This window comes from Coenobita brevimanus, chromosome 14 (assembly GCF_032717465.1).
Source record: "Coenobita brevimanus isolate Jiangsu-jjx chromosome 14, ASM3271746v2, whole genome shotgun sequence".
Taxonomy (NCBI): domain Eukaryota; kingdom Metazoa; phylum Arthropoda; class Malacostraca; order Decapoda; family Coenobitidae; genus Coenobita; species Coenobita brevimanus.
In genome coordinates this window covers 17,332,015-17,349,285 of record NC_136967.1, presented here as the reverse complement: position 1 = coordinate 17,349,285, position 17,271 = coordinate 17,332,015, and the positions used below count along the sequence as shown (strand labels likewise).

The window sequence follows — 17,271 nt, the reverse complement described above, 5'->3', positions numbered from 1 at the left end:
ACTAGTCTTCTATCTCAGTGAAACTACCTCAAATGACGGCTCATCTATTGTTGTGCCTTTTTTGTTTAATTCCTCTAATAATTTTTCATTTTCTTCCTTCTGCATGCATAGTTCCTTTTTAATTTGATCTAGTTCCATTTGAAAAGCTTTCTCCAGCTTATTCACTTGCTCTACTAATATCCTGTTTTTTACCTTTACCTCTTCTCTCAACTCCTTCCATTGCCACTTTACTAAAGATAGTACTCATCTTTCAGAAACATAATTCTCACTTTGAGAGGTAACTTTTACTTTAAAAGTTTGCATCTCCCTGCTATCCGCCTGGTAATAACGACACCCAGCTGAAGTTTACATAGTATCAACAAATTCCTTTGAATGCACTGATTTGGATGTATACTCAAACCTCGATTTAAGGGACTAAATGAGGAATCAACTTGTCCGTTACTTGAAATGTCTCTTACTTGAAAATGTTCATTGTTTTACCACATATAAAGACAATCTTATTATAAAATGCAATGACTATTTCACTTGTCTTACTTATTTATATGATTATGAGTATTATTTTAAGGCTACTGTATAAAGAAACATATTAATGTGTATAACCTAGACATTATGTATCATTTTTCAATGGTCCTGTCCATTTGTTAGGTAGAATATGGAGTCCCTTAAATTCGAAATCCCTTAAATGGAAGTCCCTTAAATCGAGGTTTGAGTGTATTCTTTTATTTGGACCACAATTTTTGTTTTGTTTATACTTTCCCTACAATATTAGAGTATCGCTTAATTTAGCCTAGTGACTCATATAAAGATACTATTAGGTGTGGCTAGTAGTGGCCAGCAGTGGCCTGTAGCAGCAGAGCGACTGGGCACACCTCCTCTCTCACTCTCGCCACTCTCTTTCGTGTGTGTGTGTGTGTGTGTGTGTGTGTGTGTGTGTGTGTGTGGATACCACGCTGATCAGTGTTTCCCATGCGTCCATTCATTTAAGGAACAAAAACTTGTTAAATGAACATAATATTCAGCCAGCTCGAGGTAATCATTAAAACTGAAATTTGTTAAATGAGAGTTCTGTATATCAAGGATTTACTGTATAAGATAATGCTTTTGGTATGGACTGGATGACTGTTCAGACAATCTGCTGATCCGAATAACCCTTCCCCTCATATAACCCAGACTAAAGAGACGCTACTTGTACATCCCACACAGCCCCAGAAATAACTGTTCATTAATCACCAGATTTTGACATATGATTATACACATCCACATGAACATTATGCTGATAATAATTACTACTATTTCTGTATAACAAATGTTGCTGACTGACCTGCTACGTCAAAGAGCTGAGAAAACTCGTGGTCAGGGATTCTGGTAAGGACATCCGGGAGGTTGCGGTCAAGGAGACGGGAGGCAACATCCAAGTCATCTACCATATCTTCCATCTCTTCTTCAAATTCACTCTCCTCACCCTCTGCCACAGAGTCTATACAAATACATGCCTTAACATTACAACCCAAACAGGTTAAAATAAACACATTTCATAATCCTATCTGTACTTAGCATCCTAATAAAGTACAGGTATACATAAAATGGCTTACAGTACAACTTAACTACTTGGTGCATAATTTCCCCCACCACGCCTCATCAACATACAGTAAGCCTATGTATTTCAGGACTCGATAAAAACAGCAGCTTTGAAAATACCAAGATACCAATACAGCGAGTCCTTGATAAACGAAAACCTGAAGTACAAATTTTCGATGTTACGAAAGCGATGAACACAATCCGAAAGTATCTGTCTCAATGATATGAAAAGCGATACGAAAGGAAATACGAAAAATTCAAAATGGGCGCTCGCTTGCGACGAGGAAACAAACTAACCCCTCTCTGGTAAACAGTTTTTTGCACGCTTCTCATTTGAGCTGACAGTTTTGGGACAATTCGCCGTCAATTATTTACGTATCAGTTTATTTAGCAAGTATATTAGTCTTTGATTCATATGAGTTATAAAGGTGATGGTGGTTTATTCTTTTTATAATAAATGTAAAACATGGCATCAAATAGTTGGTATTAATGGAAAAAAATATAAATATATTGAAACGTGAATCAGGTGACTTACGATGTTTCACTTCATCGTTTAACATAAGGCTATATATGAGACACTGGCATTTATATAAATGCCTAAAAACCTCACGTGAAAGATCGACATTCTCTAAAATTATACGAATAATCTTCATATTACGTCTACATTCTCAGCCAATCAATCAATCTCAACCGACTGCATCCAAAAATTGCAATAAAAATTACTGAAGACAGCTATGGGAGACGCCAGATTATAATTCAAAGTCGACTACAGCGAGGCAGAAGCAAGATAATTATTGACTACAAGTTTTCGTTTTCGTTTTCGTTTTTTTTTTTCGTTTTTATGTGTATGGCGTGCCGGGGTGAGCAGGTGGAGATCGTCAGACGTGAAAGAATTGAACTTGCTGGTGAATCTCTTGAGTGTGTGGAAGAGTTTTGTTATTTAGGAGACATGTTGTGTGCTGGAGGTGGGGCTGGAGCTAGCTCTGTGGCTAGGGTGAGAAGTGGTTGGAAGAAGTTCAGGGAGCTCTTGCCTCTCCTGACATTGAGGGGGCTCTCCCTACGTGCTAAGGGGTCTTTGTATGCAGCGTGTGTTAGGAGTGTAATGCTGTATGGCAGTGAGACCTGGGCAGTGAAGGAGGAAGACATTCGCCGGCTCAGACGTACAGAAATGACAATGATTAGGTGGATGTGCAGTGCGTCCCTGCGTCCAAGGCCTGGAGGGGCTGGGTTTACAATGGAAGAGTTGAGAGGTAGGATGGGACTGGAGTGTATTGGTGTTGTGATGAGGAGAGGTAGATTGAGGTGGTTTGGACATGTGGAGAGGATGGGGGATGATAGCTGGGTGAGGAAGGTGAGAAGTGTTAATATTGGGGGTGGGGTTATGAGGGGTAGACCGAGAAAGACATGGGACGAGGTCATTAAGTGTGACCTTAGGGTTAAGGGACTGAACAGGGAGGCTGCAATGGATCGTGCAGCATGGAGAGCCGCCATTAGGTGACCAAGGCCGACACATGCAAGCATGTTGGAGCCTTTAAAAAACGATTGACTACAAGTGCAAATTATAAGTAATATCCAAAGCCTACATGCCTCCCATCATCATCATCACATATATAAGAATGATTATTAATGTGTTAAAAGTGAGTTTTGTTGACACTTGAGCATACAAACTTTATCAAATGAACTTCTTCAGTCAGTGCTTAACCAGGCAGCCTCCGCCATCTTTAATGTTTTGGTCGGTCAGCTGATCTGTGTCTACTTGTCCGAGCTTTTTTTTTTCGCTCAATCTGCAGCATGTGGTATTGCCCAAGCAGACACAAGGCTGATCACCCTCCCGTTTTTTGTGCCTATTGTTACGTGTTATACATGCATTGACTGACTGCTTGATTGTATGCGTGTGTAAAGTGGGGAAAAAATGGGGAAAAGTGGGATGAAAAGGGGGACTTCGGGCAAAAGTCCAAAATCAAATACTATTTTTCCCATAGGTTTAGTTATTTCTATGATACAGTTTTCTATGGCACGGGCGTGGTCCAGAACCAATTAGCTGCACCTTAGGTGACTTGACTGTACCCACAAGAGGTACTCTATACAGCCACATCTCAGTATGTGATGGCTGAGTACCGGTCTATGATCAATCGATAAAATGATGAAAAAAAGTTATACCCAGTTTAGGGTTCACAATCACAGAATTCGCTTATACAAAAACTGTGGTGGCATAGTTCAACAATCCTGTGTGTGCATGCTGATAGCTAGTCAGACGTTTCAGCCATGATGGCCACCCAGTGTTTACACGCACAGAACTCCAATCTGAGGTTTCAACACAGGCAGCCTATTTCGCACCATCCCTTTGAAAATCCCATCTCACTCATCCACTCGCTCACTTGTCCCACAGCTATGATCGTCTCCTTTGCGTTCCCTGCATTACATTACCATCTCACACGTGCAAGGCCATCAAAACAACATCGCTTTCACCAAATAACAATCCAAGTGCACAACAAATAGTTCAGTGTTCAATGTTTAGGGGAGTGATAACTTTTTGGTAGGTGGTGGTGACCATCATCCACTCACTTGATGTAGTGCTGCCTACTTCTTCCTTAGCCTTTATCATTCTTTTTCTGTGCCTGCCCTCCTCTCTTCCTATTTCTCCCATTTTTCCTGTCGCTTCTTATTGCTTTTCTTTCCTTTACAGGTGGCTTTACATTTACTGACAAGCCAAATAGTTTCCTGTAGGCCAAGAAACCATTTACAACATTGGGTGGTAACCATATACCCAAATCGTACGTGCTCCCTACGTGTCAACAAATGGGTTGGTGGAGGGTTAGTGCCCCTCCCCGTAAAACAAATAACTCAAAGTCAAACGGCCACCCCTTAGGGGATTATGGCGTCTGGCAATAGATAGACAGATAAACAGATAACTTTTTAATGTGTGAAATACTAAAACTTACAATTTGGAAATCATATCTGACAAGGGTGCTACCCCTTGTGGAAAGCATGGCACTACTGATGGCGCAGAGGGCAACCCTAAAAAGTTAAGGCGTAACCTTTCCCCTGATGTGAAATTGGACATTGTTATGTGCCATAAGGCCAGGCAGGGGGTGAATAAGATCACCAAACCCCTTGCAGCAGCCCATGGTCTCCACCATAATAAAAAGTCCAAGGCTGTCCTAGCAGTATCAAAGAATGTGTCACAATCTGACTACCAAGAGTCTAACTAAAACTAGGGATCCCAATATGGATGAGTTGGAGCATCTCCTAGCAGTGTGAGTTAATGAACTTAACTGAGCAAGGAAGTCCCGGCATAGTAGCTTCATATACACCAAGGTGGTTGAACAAGAGAGGAGTGGAGGTGGAGGAACAGTTCAAGACAATCACATGGTGGTTCCAGCTGTTTAAGGTCCATGTTGGCCTTAAACATGTGACCATGCACAGAGAGGCAGCTAGTGCTGATCATGTGGTGGCTGAGACCTTCCCTGCCAAGCTGAAGGTGACCATCAAGGATGGGGGTACTATCTCAATGAGGTCCTGAATTTTTATCAGATGGGTTTGTTATGGAAATGTATCTTCCAGATGGACATATGTCAGCAAGGAAGAACGGCATACACCAGGCTTTAAGGCAGCCAAGGACTGCCTAACCCTCCTCTTTGGTGCAAATGTCAAGGACTGCCTCACCCTCCTCCTTGGTGCAAATGCAAGTGGGGACCTTAAGCTGAAACCCCTGCTCATATATCGCAGGGAAAACCCCAGGGCACTGGCAGGGTACGTTAACCCTTTCTTGACCGGAAATGTGTTTGATGTACCCCCGTACATTGCTAGTAAACACCCGTGAGACACTGGAACCGCAACCGTGGTGTGCTGATACATCCTCTAATGAATGGCAGTTTATAGGCCTCAGGGTAGCCCGGTAAGGCTGTTTCTGAGGTCCTTGTGATAGCAACAGCTCTGTGTTTTGACAACAAAGACTGTGACGAAGTTCTGACGAACTCTGACTGAGTTGCGGTGGCACCAATGGCTTGCTCACTCATCTGTGATGTAACCTCTATTAGACCAATCATTATTTATAATTTCTACTGTAGTGCCCAGAAGTGATAATGAGTTGCATTTAGTTTATTTTATATGACCAAAAGTTCAGTTAAGTGAGAGAGAGTGGCCAAGGCATGGCTGTTACCATGCGGACGTGTCCAGAACATAGATTAATTACCTAGTTGCTAAGTCACTTTTTTTTTCCTACTGTAATTCACTAGTATTAAGTCTCTTTATAATATAATATCTCGAGTCAATGGGAACATATGCCTTTGTTCACATAATCCAGCATAATGTACGCGTGCGCAAAGTGATGTAAAGCACGATAATTTTCATTATTTTTTGATGTAAGGGTATAAAGAGAGAGAGGTTGCTGAGTAATTATTGTAACTAGAGAATGTTATTTTTTTTGAGTAATCGATTGTAAGGGGAAAGACATCACACTGAGTCTATCTCGAGTCTGTAATAATTAAAATCTTAAATTACGTACGCCGTCATCCCCCCCTCCCCTTTGCATCACTCACGCAGTTTTGGCGTCTCACTCGCTCACTGGCCGTGATAGATGGCAGTTGGTCAGTACGGTTGTCATCCTCACTCCCCCCCCCCCCTCCAAGGAATTCTATAGGTAATTTGATATTAATGATATCTGATATGTTGAAGCGCGAATAGTGATATCTCACGAGTGGTAATAGTGACAAAATAGAGAAACAGACTCGGGGTAGAATCGTGTTATCATTCCTCAGGAAGTGTAACGGTGACGCCATTAGCCTTTGGACAAGCGAGTCCTGTGTTCCCGCTCACCTCCCCTACATTTTTGAGCTGGATAGTGAGGTATTTCCCATATTTTTGTGTACTGTACTGTATAGTATTATTATTTAGTAACTAGAATACGAAATGCTAGCTACTGAGCCTCAGATACATGTGTGATTTTTGTAGGCCAAGTATCAGGTGCCTTGGGCTGTGAATTATTTATTATTGTGTTGGAATGACTTTGTAGTTCAGTACTTATTAGGGCTATGTTGTGAGTAAATGTTCACATAGTTACTTTGTGAGGCACAATGATATTGATGCAGTGATGATTTTCATGGTTAGAGTTACAGTTATTCATGCTTACTGTATTTGTTACAGTGCTTTTCCTTCCATGTTATCCCTACAATAAGTATTATTTTGAGCAGATCTATGTGTCTGTAGTGCCATGTGTTATTCTGTTATTACTTGATGCCGAGTGTTGTAACTCATGTTTCTTTATTACGAGACCTTCCTCATCATGTGAAGGGATTGCTTGCATTGGAGAGAATAGTTATTCATTATTCATATTAACTTCTAGCGGGTCCCAGTGTGGAGGTCGAAGTACATGAGTGAGTCAAAGTCCAAGCCAGGAGGTCGAAGTTCCAGTCAGTCAAAATCCAAGTGTGGAGGTCTAAGTACCAGTGAGAGTCCAAGTCCAGGCGTGGAGGTCGAAGTCCCAGTGAATCAAGGTCCCAGTTGTGGAAGTTAAGGTCGGGAGTGGCAGAGGACTGGACCAGTGAAATTTGTGCTCAGAGGGACGATTATGAAGAAACACATTGGACTGGGACAGAGGAGCTAAGTTTTGTGCATTTGATATTAGGACCATATAGAGATATATTTTTTCGAACAATGTGCCAACTGATTCATGTTAAAGCAAGTAGCTGGGGAAGATTTTTACTTTTTGGTCTTGTTAATACACATTCCCTCTCACTTGAACTTTATTGTTTGTATAACCCTTGAGAACTGGTGGTATAGAGATTACCTAGTAGTTTATTAACGTGCAATTTAGAAGCATTCTGGGAAACTGCGAAGGCTGGGCTTGGGTTGGCCTACTCGAAGACTGGCCTCGTCATTTTGGCATGCTACCACTCTTAACTTGGCTACTTGAAATGTAATAAACGCAACCGAAGAGGCCGCTAATGGGAGAGAGTCTCCATCAATCTGAGTTCCCAACCATTCCAGCACACATTGGTCATCAATAATGACTTGATTTCTGCCTCTTTTGACCATGTAAAAGTCTGGATTGCAGAGGTGAGTGTACACTACTACAGATATCGTACTATATTTTTTGCTGACATATGGCAAAATTTACACCCCTTGGCCTGCCTGAGAGGGCCAGGTACCGCGCACTTGACAACGAGAGAGGGTGTACAGGACATTTTTCCCTCATGGTGTCTCTGGCAGATTCCCATAGTGACGAGTTTATTCTTCATGAGGATACTTATTTAGATATATCAGATGATGATGCAGCAGTGTCTAATGTGTCAGTAGAGTACTATGATCCTGAAAATGATAGCAAGGTTGATGTGAGTGTGGAGGAGGAGGATATTAGTAGCAAGGACGCCACACTCTCGGCAACGAGAGTGGGTCAAGGTCACCATCACCATCATGTGTGTCCACACACTTCATGCTCAGCTTACAAGGTAAATAAATAAGCCATCAATCTGTGCAGGACATTTTTTTCAAGCCAGTTTGTAGAGTAGTTACCTGGGTAACAGTACTTCAGCATAAGATATGTAAACTTATATGATTATTTATTTTATATATATATTTTTCATTACTAACATCAAGCTGGGTTTATGTGATCATCAGTATACAAACAAATCACAAAGAGTGAATAGTTTGGACGTTGTAAAAAATATACACTACCCCTCACACTACGGAAGGGGGAGCTGTCAGGTCGGCATGGGGGGTAAACGTAATGTTTACACTGGGGGGAGAGGTCGGTAAAGAAGGGGTTAAGAACCTAGGAGTTATTTGGAGGAGTAACCTCATGGCTTGGCTGACCTCTGCATTCCGCTGATCCTACAGGGCAGGTTACCAGTTCCTTCACCTCTGTGATCATACCACCTGGAGCAATCTGGCCAATCATTTTCTCCTCCTGGTGGACAATGCCCAGAGCCACCCTGAAGGCATGGAGGATTGGGTGGACAACATAAAGTTGGTGTTTGTTCATTTTTGAAGACTCCAACATGCTTGCATGCATCAGCCTTGGTTGCCTAATGGCGTCTCTCCATGCTGCTCGATCTCTGGCAGCCTCCCTATTCAGTCCCTTATCCCTAAGGTCACACTCTATGACCTCGTTACTGGTCTTTTTCAATCTACCTCTTGCAACCCTACCCCCAACATTAACATTTCTTACTTTCTGCACCCAATATGTACATCCCTCATCCTCTCCACATGCCCAAACCATCTCAATCTACCTCTCCTCATCACAGCACCAATACACTCCAGTCCCATCCTACCCCTCAACTCTTCCATGTACCTAACCAAAACACAGCATCATTGCTCCAGCCCATGGACCAAGGCTTTTAACCCTAAAGACCTATGTTTGCTGAACGACAATTTTGGAAAATGTAGCACAAAGTCTGTCAATGGTACAGAGTCTACCAAAAACTGCTGGTAGGCAACACAGCCTCTTTTATGATGTATGGGACCAAGCCAATGCGAACTACAGCATCTGGTGGGGTATGGCCGGACTGGGTCTCTAGAGGGGGGGGGGTTTACCCCCCCCACAGCTCTCTGCATGCCTCTGCCCCAGTGGGCCCTCTTCTTCATTATGGCCTCCCAACCACCCATACCCCCATATACCCCCTGGATACCGTAGCTGGTGTGCGTAGCAAGCATATTTCCTCTCTTCATCCACCACCACACTCCCTCCAACTTCATCCTTTCCCTTTGTTTGGGTTTTCCCTTGCTATGCACTACTATAAACTTTATTTTCCTTTCATAATCATTATTGCACTTTGTTTTATGCCCAGAAGTATATACTACAGTAGGTCCTCCACATTCGTGGGGGTTAGGGGACACAAACCCCAGCGAATATGAAATTTCTGCCAATGTTTGGTGCACCCTCCCATAAATGCCTCTACAGCTGCAAATCACTCCTATGGGCAAGTGTGCACATACTGTACCTAAAAAACCATATCTGGAACTTGAAAGCAGCATAAAATATCACAAATAGCTGGTGTCTTACCATGTGGGGAAGTCATCAGCTACCTATATACCCCAACTTCTTGCAATCATACCCATTAAATTCAGTCGACTCCACAGAGGAGCAATCCATGAATCTTTGAAGCCCGCGAAAGTTGATTTCACGAATGTGGAGGGTCTACTGTACTGTATACTGTTTACAGTTATGTTTGTATGGTTATTAGCTATTCTCTGGAAGATTCGAGTGTAGACTTTTTTTTATTTTTGACGGCCACTAATACAGTAACCACTGGATATAGGAGCATGAGATATACATTTTCAGGTGTGCAAATTCAAGCTCTTGAAATCTACAAGAAAAAATTTACAATCCTAGAAAACTGAAAAATCGGACCCTAACTGCGGTTCTGGGGATAGGTGCTCTGAGAAATTTACAGTCTTTAGGGGCTAAGGTCACTACCTATGGTGCACCATGGAGCAAATGGTGAGGGTGAGCAACTCCGGAAAGACTGATGCAGTGAAACAGTTTGGCAAGAAATACTGTATAACATCAAGAATGCCTCTCGAAACACCAACATGGCATGGAAGGAGGTATAGCCGAGCACACTCCATGTCCTCTGGAGGAAAGTCTGGGCTGAGAGTGTTCACTCCTTCATGGGGTTCCCAGCGGTGGAGGACACCCGTCAAGAAATCCTCATCCTTTCCCACAAAGCAGAATTTAATGAGGTCAATGAATCTGATATGCAAGTGGCCCTGGCCACATCGAGCAACTGTTCACACAGGAGTTCGGTGAACTTAGGGAACAGATGGAAAAGGCACAGAAGAGTAGCAAGGACAGTGAGGAAGACGAGCCCACTTGTGTTCTGGACACCATGACACCAAAGGAGTTCCTTGCCAAGACTGCCGAACTTACATATACTGTGTGTGTATATATATATATATATATATATATATATATGAGAATGAAGAATGGAGAATGAAAGACTGACTAAGAGGGTGTATGTAGGCGAGGTGGAGGGAGGAAGAGGGAGAGGTAGACCGAGGATGAGGTGGAGGGATGGAGTTGAGAGGTATATGAGGGAGGGGGGGGTGAGTTGGGGGGAGGGTAGTCAAATGGTGGGTGACAGAGCGACTTGGAGGTGTTTTGTCTGCGGCCACCCTTTGCGGGATTAGGGCGTCGGGCTATAGATAGGTAGATAGATAGATAGATATATATATATATATATATATATATATATATATATATATATGTAAATATGTAAATATAGTGAACCCTTGATATAACAAACAAATTGGGGGGAGAGGTGGGTTGCTATATCCGAAAGTTCACTACATACAAGTGGTTCGGTATTTCCGAGGGATTACCGAACTCACTATGTAAGGGGAGTTGCTCAGGCCTACGTGCTCAAACGTAACAAAAACTAACTCTATTAAGTTTTACATGGAGAATCCAATGCTTTCTGAAGTTGTACATGTAAACACAAAACTATATGAAGTTGCACATACAATTACAATACCAATAATAAGAATACAGTATAAAGGATTACCATTACAGTACACTTATGGTGCCAGGAGGGGATGCTGTTGTCACCATGTGCTGAACACACACACACAGACACACACACACACACAATATATATATATATATATATATATATATATATATATATATATACTGTATACAGTGGAACCTCGGTCCTTGAACGTCTCACATGTCGAACAAATCGGACCTCGACCAAAAAATTCAAGAAATTTTTGCTCCAGAGGTCGACCAAAATGTCGGACCACGACCAACCTGAACGTAGCCAAACGAAGGGAAGCTGGCCGACCGACAGTCACGCTTCCACCTTTGTTGTTCGTCAACGTGGTCGTCCTGCTGTGCTTCACATTTTTCTTGATTCAGTGCAGTATTAGCCCCTAATAATGGCTCCAAAGAAAGCAAGTTCATCCAGTACAGCTACTGGCAGTGAGAAGAGGAAAGTAGTGCCGAAAATAATTGAAGAAGTGGAAAAATTATTGCTTATCTTCATCAATGAGAAACAGTTAGTAGGAGACAGTGTTAGTGAGTACAGTAATCACTCCAATATCCGGATCAATAGAGCCATCGGTAGGTTCGGATATTGGTTTTGTCCGGATATTGGGCCCCAGCTTATGGACTTGTACTTATGGACCCTAACACAGAGAAACACCTATACAACTCCCTCCGGACATGCATAGCACCTATTTAACACCCAAATCACACCAATAAGGCACATAAATGACTGAAATAAATGCAATAGACACATAAAATGTGGGTTTAGAAGTATGTTCATACATTAATAAACATTCTGGTACTTATGGACTCTAACCGAACCTAACCTAACCGAACCTAACCGAACTCTGAAAAACCCATTCCTACTGCACATGCATGAGGTAAGTTTAGTATGGAAAGAAGTACAGTATGACACTTTCTGGTAAGTATAGTATGGGAAAAAATACAATATGAAACATTCTGGTAAATATAGTATGGAAAATAGTACAACATGAAACATTTTGGCTACTTACAGCAAGTCCCTGGCCACCTCGATGAATAACCGCCTCCTCTCGGACTCTGACAGTAAGAACGATTTCCTGAAGCACTTGCACTACACTCTTCCTGAAGTCTTGCACTGAACTTAGTCACTAACACACAGAAGTCCGTTCTTTTCACAGTGTTCACTTTAGTCCAAATAATGTTCCATTAAATTTAAGTGTTGCACATTAACTTTTCCCAAGTTTTTTTAAGTTTCCAAAGCCAAAACAAAGAAGGTTAGTTACGTTAAATTTCTTTTCTACTTAGTCTTTTCTCCCAACTTGAAAACCTTAACACAACACACCGTTTTTCACTGCACAACACTCAAAATTCCCGTGTGGTCTAGTGGAGATGTTATTGCTGTTTAGTCACTGTCAGAGCCCGAGTGTATCTCTGGCAGTCGTCCAAGGTGTGCATCTGTGTTTTGTGTTGATGGCGTAATGACTACAGAAGACTCTGAAGACAGCCGCAAACTCACGTCGGCGGTGACTCCACTGTAGCTGATGTGCTGGGCTGTGGCTCGGAGCATGAGGGCCTGTCTTGGGGAGGCAACGGAGTGGAACCAGGGCTTGGCACAGCGGGGGTCACGGGCCTGAAAAAACTGTCAATCGTTGACTGACGCAAGGACCGACGATTCTGGCGATTGATGATGCGCTGCCGGAAAGCACGCACTTCCTCCACGAGTCCCAAGGGCCCCATCTCCCTGTCGCAGTCCGGGTGTTCCAGGTAGTCTAGGACGAACTCTAGATGTTCCCGGAGTGCGCTCAGCTTGGGGATGGCTGGAGTAGTGTCCTGCTGGGCGGAGTCTGCATCATCATCGCCTTCGTCGTCGGAATCTTCAAATTCTGGACTGACACCAGCAACCGAAGACGCGATCTCGATATCAGACAACGTCTGATACCCAGGATCGCCCTCGTCGTCGTCCAACCACTCACGAACATCGTCCACATCAACATCGTCGCCGTGCGTACGTAGCCGTGCATGGAAGTCATCCACGTCAAACCCTAGGAAATCGTACTCCACATCTGTTCCGAGAAGCAGACGAGACCAACCATTTTCAAGAGTTTTCACAGGGACTTCCTTCCATGCACTAGCCCAGTTGTACAGCGCAGACTTGATGTTGTAGGCGAAGGTTTTCCAAAGTCCGCTTGCCTCGAGTGTCACGTCCTTCCCTGCGCTCGTCCTCGTCCTCGAGAACCACCATCACCTCGTCCAGGAACTTCCGACGGTACAGGCGCTTTGTTGCCACGATCACTCCTTGGTCCATTGGTTGAATGAGAGCAGTCGTATTAGGTGGCAAAAACATGCACCTAATACGGCCATTCTCAGCAACCAAGTCCTTGTCGCACGGGTGGGCAGGTGCATTGTCGAGGAGAAGGAGAGCCTTTACCTGGTCGCGAGGAATTCCCAGTGTCTTCGTCTGGTAATGTATGACCTCCTTGACGAAGTGATGGTGAAACCAGTCTTTGAAAATCACAGCTGTGAACCATGCTTTCAAAGAATGGTACCATACGACAGGAAGGACATCCATCACCCCACGAAGGCACCGAGGCTGCTTTGCACGGCCAACAATAACGGGCTTAAGCCGGTGCATGCCGTTAGCATTGGCACAACACAAAGCAGATATCCGTTCCTTACAAAGCTTGCGGCCAGGTACACGCTTCTCCGTCTCATCGGCGAGAGTGTTCGTTGGCACCCGAGCGATAGAATAGGCCAGTTTCGTCAGCGTTATAGACTTGACCGAGAGTGAGGCCCTCCCTGTCGATCAAGCCTTTCACCTTGTGCCGAAACTTCGTCCCTCCATCCTCGTTAGCGTCCAATGCTTCGCCATGTGCTTTACGGTTAGTAAGGCCATGTCGCAACTTGAGCGCGAAGAGCCAACCCTCGGATGCCGTGAAGTCTAGGGCGTCGTGAAGCCTTGCAAACTTCTCAGCAGCAGCCTTCAGCTCCGTTCCACGTACCATCACACCAGCTGCACGTTGCTGTCGATGCCAAATCAACGTGGAGCGGTCGATCTCTGCATACTTGGGAGTAAACATAACCTTCCTCTCCACGTTGCGTTTGCTTCTCGACGAGAAGTCAGCCGTGTACTGCATGAGCTTGTCTCGGGAACGCTTGATATCAAACAAAGTCGACCGGGCCAGGTTGAACTCGCGGAGAATGCGAGAGGAAGACCAACCCGCATCAACCTTCTCCAATATCTCCCGTTTCTTCTCCAGAGTCAACACCACTCTCTTCCTTTTCTCAGGAGGCGGGGCCATCATCACACACACTAAGAGTAGGGCAGAGAGCAGCAGGAGGCCTTGCAGCAAGTACGGCACCACCACAAAAGCGAGCACGTGGGCAGCCATGACGAAGAGCGCAGGTCCAGTCGCGGTGAGAGACAGGCGGGAAGTGGGGAGGATGCAGCGGCGCTCTATCGGACGTCGGAGGAATGACGAACCAAAACAATGCTCTCACGCGGCGCGCGCGGCAAGTTCAAATTACGGACGGCAAAAAATCGGGTTTTTTTCCAATTTTTTTGGATTTTCGGACCATTTTGGGAATGTTTGATCCCAGGACGATAAGGTTCGGTTAGTGGGGATGTTCGGTTATTGGGCGTCCGGATATTAGAGTGATTACTGTATATAATTTGTGAAAAGGCAAGAGAAATATAGTCACCTTGTAAAGGAAAGCACTGGTACCAGTGCTGAAACTTAAACAGGTAAGCATCTGGGGTCTTGGAATGGATTAAAATGATTTACATTATTTCTTATGGGGAAAATTATTTCGGTCCTCGACCAATTCGGTCCTGGAACAGCCTTCCAGAACGGATTGTGTTCGAGGACCGAGGTTCTACTGTGTATATATATATATATATATATATATATATATATATATATATACACACAGTACCCTCGCATCCAACACGCGTGTGTCCAGCACGATTCGCGTCCAGCACGGAGAGCAAAAAATCAGTACGATTTAATACAATTTAATTACTGTAACATGGGTGCATTAGCATAACTTGCACGGAGCTCCGAGAAGTGGGCGAAATCCGCAGAGTTCGCCTCAAGCATGATCACCCCTGGTCCAACACGGTCATACTCGACGTTCCTGTGATGCTGACAGGCAATCAAAACTTTTGATGAAGTTGCCTCCCCCACCTGTTATCATGATGTGATCGTGAAGTCGCCCAATCAAAAATGATTCTGCTCTCACGTGATGTTTTGTTTAAATTTCTTCCGCCACAGTGCCACTCAGTCGCATAGTTCACATTGGAAGGTGCTTTTTTCTCGCTGCATTTTCTGCCCTTGCTACTGCATTTTATCCTGCTCATGATGCCTAGGAAGCCTCTGAGAACCCCAAGAAGCGGCGGCACCTCCCTCAGGCCACCAAGCTAGAAATCATTGAGAGGAAGAAGAAAAGGGAGAGGAAAGTGGACATCGCCAAGGCCTACGATGTGAATGAGGCCAGCGTGAGGACCATAATAAAAAACCAAGACAAGATCCTGGCAGCAGTGAAGGCTTACAGAGTGCTAGGACAGGCAGAAGCAGGACCTTCCATGGATGTGGATAAGGATAGTGATTCTGAGTGTGATTTCGTAGGATTTATGAGGGAGGTTCAGGAGAAGCAGCAGCCATTACCTGCTAGTGACGCCAGCAGCCATCCTCCAGGGACCCAGTAGGACTACCTACAGCCTCGGATACCACCTTCCATTCCCAGCAAGCCCACCAACCCTATCCTAAAAGGTTAGTTATCATACATAGTACGGCACCATTTATTATAATTACAGTAGTACCAATGTATGTAAAGGTATATGGTAGGTATTTAGGGTGACTTTTCCTAGGGTTGCTGACATAATTCATTTTTCCCCATAAGCTCTGTTGTTTGTCCAACACGTTTTTGGTCCAACACGGGACCTGTGCATGACAATATTACCGTGTTGGACGTGAGGGTACTGTATATATATATACAAGTATATATATATACAAGTATATATATATATATATATATATATATATATGTACAGTACCCTCGCGTCCAACACGGTTATATTGTCATGCATGGGTCCCGTGTTGGACCAAAAACGTGTTGGACTAACAATAGAGCTTATGGGGAAAAATGAATTATGTCAGCAACCCAAGGAAGAGTCACCCTAAATACCTACCATATACCTATACATATATTGGTACTACTGTAATTATAATAAATGTTACTGTACTATGAATGATAACTAACCTTTTAGGATAGTGCTGGTGGGCTTGCTGGGAATGGAAGGTGATATCCGAGGCTGTAGGTAGTCCTACTGGGTCCCCGAAAGATGGCTGTTGGCGTCACTAGCGGGTAATGGCTGCTACTCCTCCTCAACCTCCCTCATAAATCCTTCGAAATCACATTCACAATCACTATCCAAGTCCACATCCATGGAAGGTCCTGCTTCTGCCTGTTCTAGCACTCTTCTCTCTTCCTCCTTTTGCTGGAAGAAGCTAGTGATGAGTGTCTGAGTCCTCTTGTTAATGTGTCTCCTGTACAGATCAGCATAGTAACGCACACTGTTTTCCACAGTATGTATCACTTCCTGGCATCGGATTTCATTAGGATCCCTGTTCATGGCCTCCTTAAGAATTTCAACAGCATGAAGGATCTCAGTAACATCCTGCAACTTCAGGGGGGGAGCTGGAGGTGCGTTGGAGTCTGCAGCAGCCATTCTCACCTCCTCTACCTGCGCCTCATCAACTGCAGCAACTCGACGAACAGCTTCATCCAAGGTGGTCTCCTCTCGGCGTTGCACAAGGTCTGTTAAGTCCTCCTCTGCAACCTCCTCACAGCCTGGGACCCTCTGAAATTCTGCCAAGGTTGCCTGCCTGCTGTCCTCAGGGCACTGAAGTGAATCTTGTTGATAAGAAGTGGTGAAGTATGGAGTTAGCTTGCGCCAGGCATGGTTGATTGTTGCCACGTTAACACTATCCCAGGCGGTGGCTCAATCGGTGGAGAGGTGGCCTGCAGTCCTAGCGGACCCAGGTTTGAATCCCGGCTGGGGCAGGGAACAGTTTAAGGATTTGAATTTCATTAAATCAGACTTTACTGATCTACCAGAAGACCCGCCGACATGTCGTAAAAATACCCCCGCTAATACCAATACACCAGTTCTGTATGAGAGCCCTAGCATGTATTCAATATGGACGGTGGGTGTTAGCACCGAA

The 17,271-nt window shown here is 44.1% G+C and overlaps 1 protein-coding gene across 1 annotated transcript in view; it reads right to left on the bottom strand.

The window, feature by feature from the left end:
* Positions 1-17,271, bottom strand: part of LOC145419206 (uncharacterized) — a 289,310-nt gene that overhangs the window by 30,429 nt on the left and 241,610 nt on the right. The window contains exon 10 of the mRNA XM_080287441.1: positions 1,322-1,477. Within this exon, the coding sequence (XP_080143567.1) occupies positions 1,322-1,477 (156 nt within the window). The remainder of the gene's footprint in view (positions 1-1,321; positions 1,478-17,271) is intronic.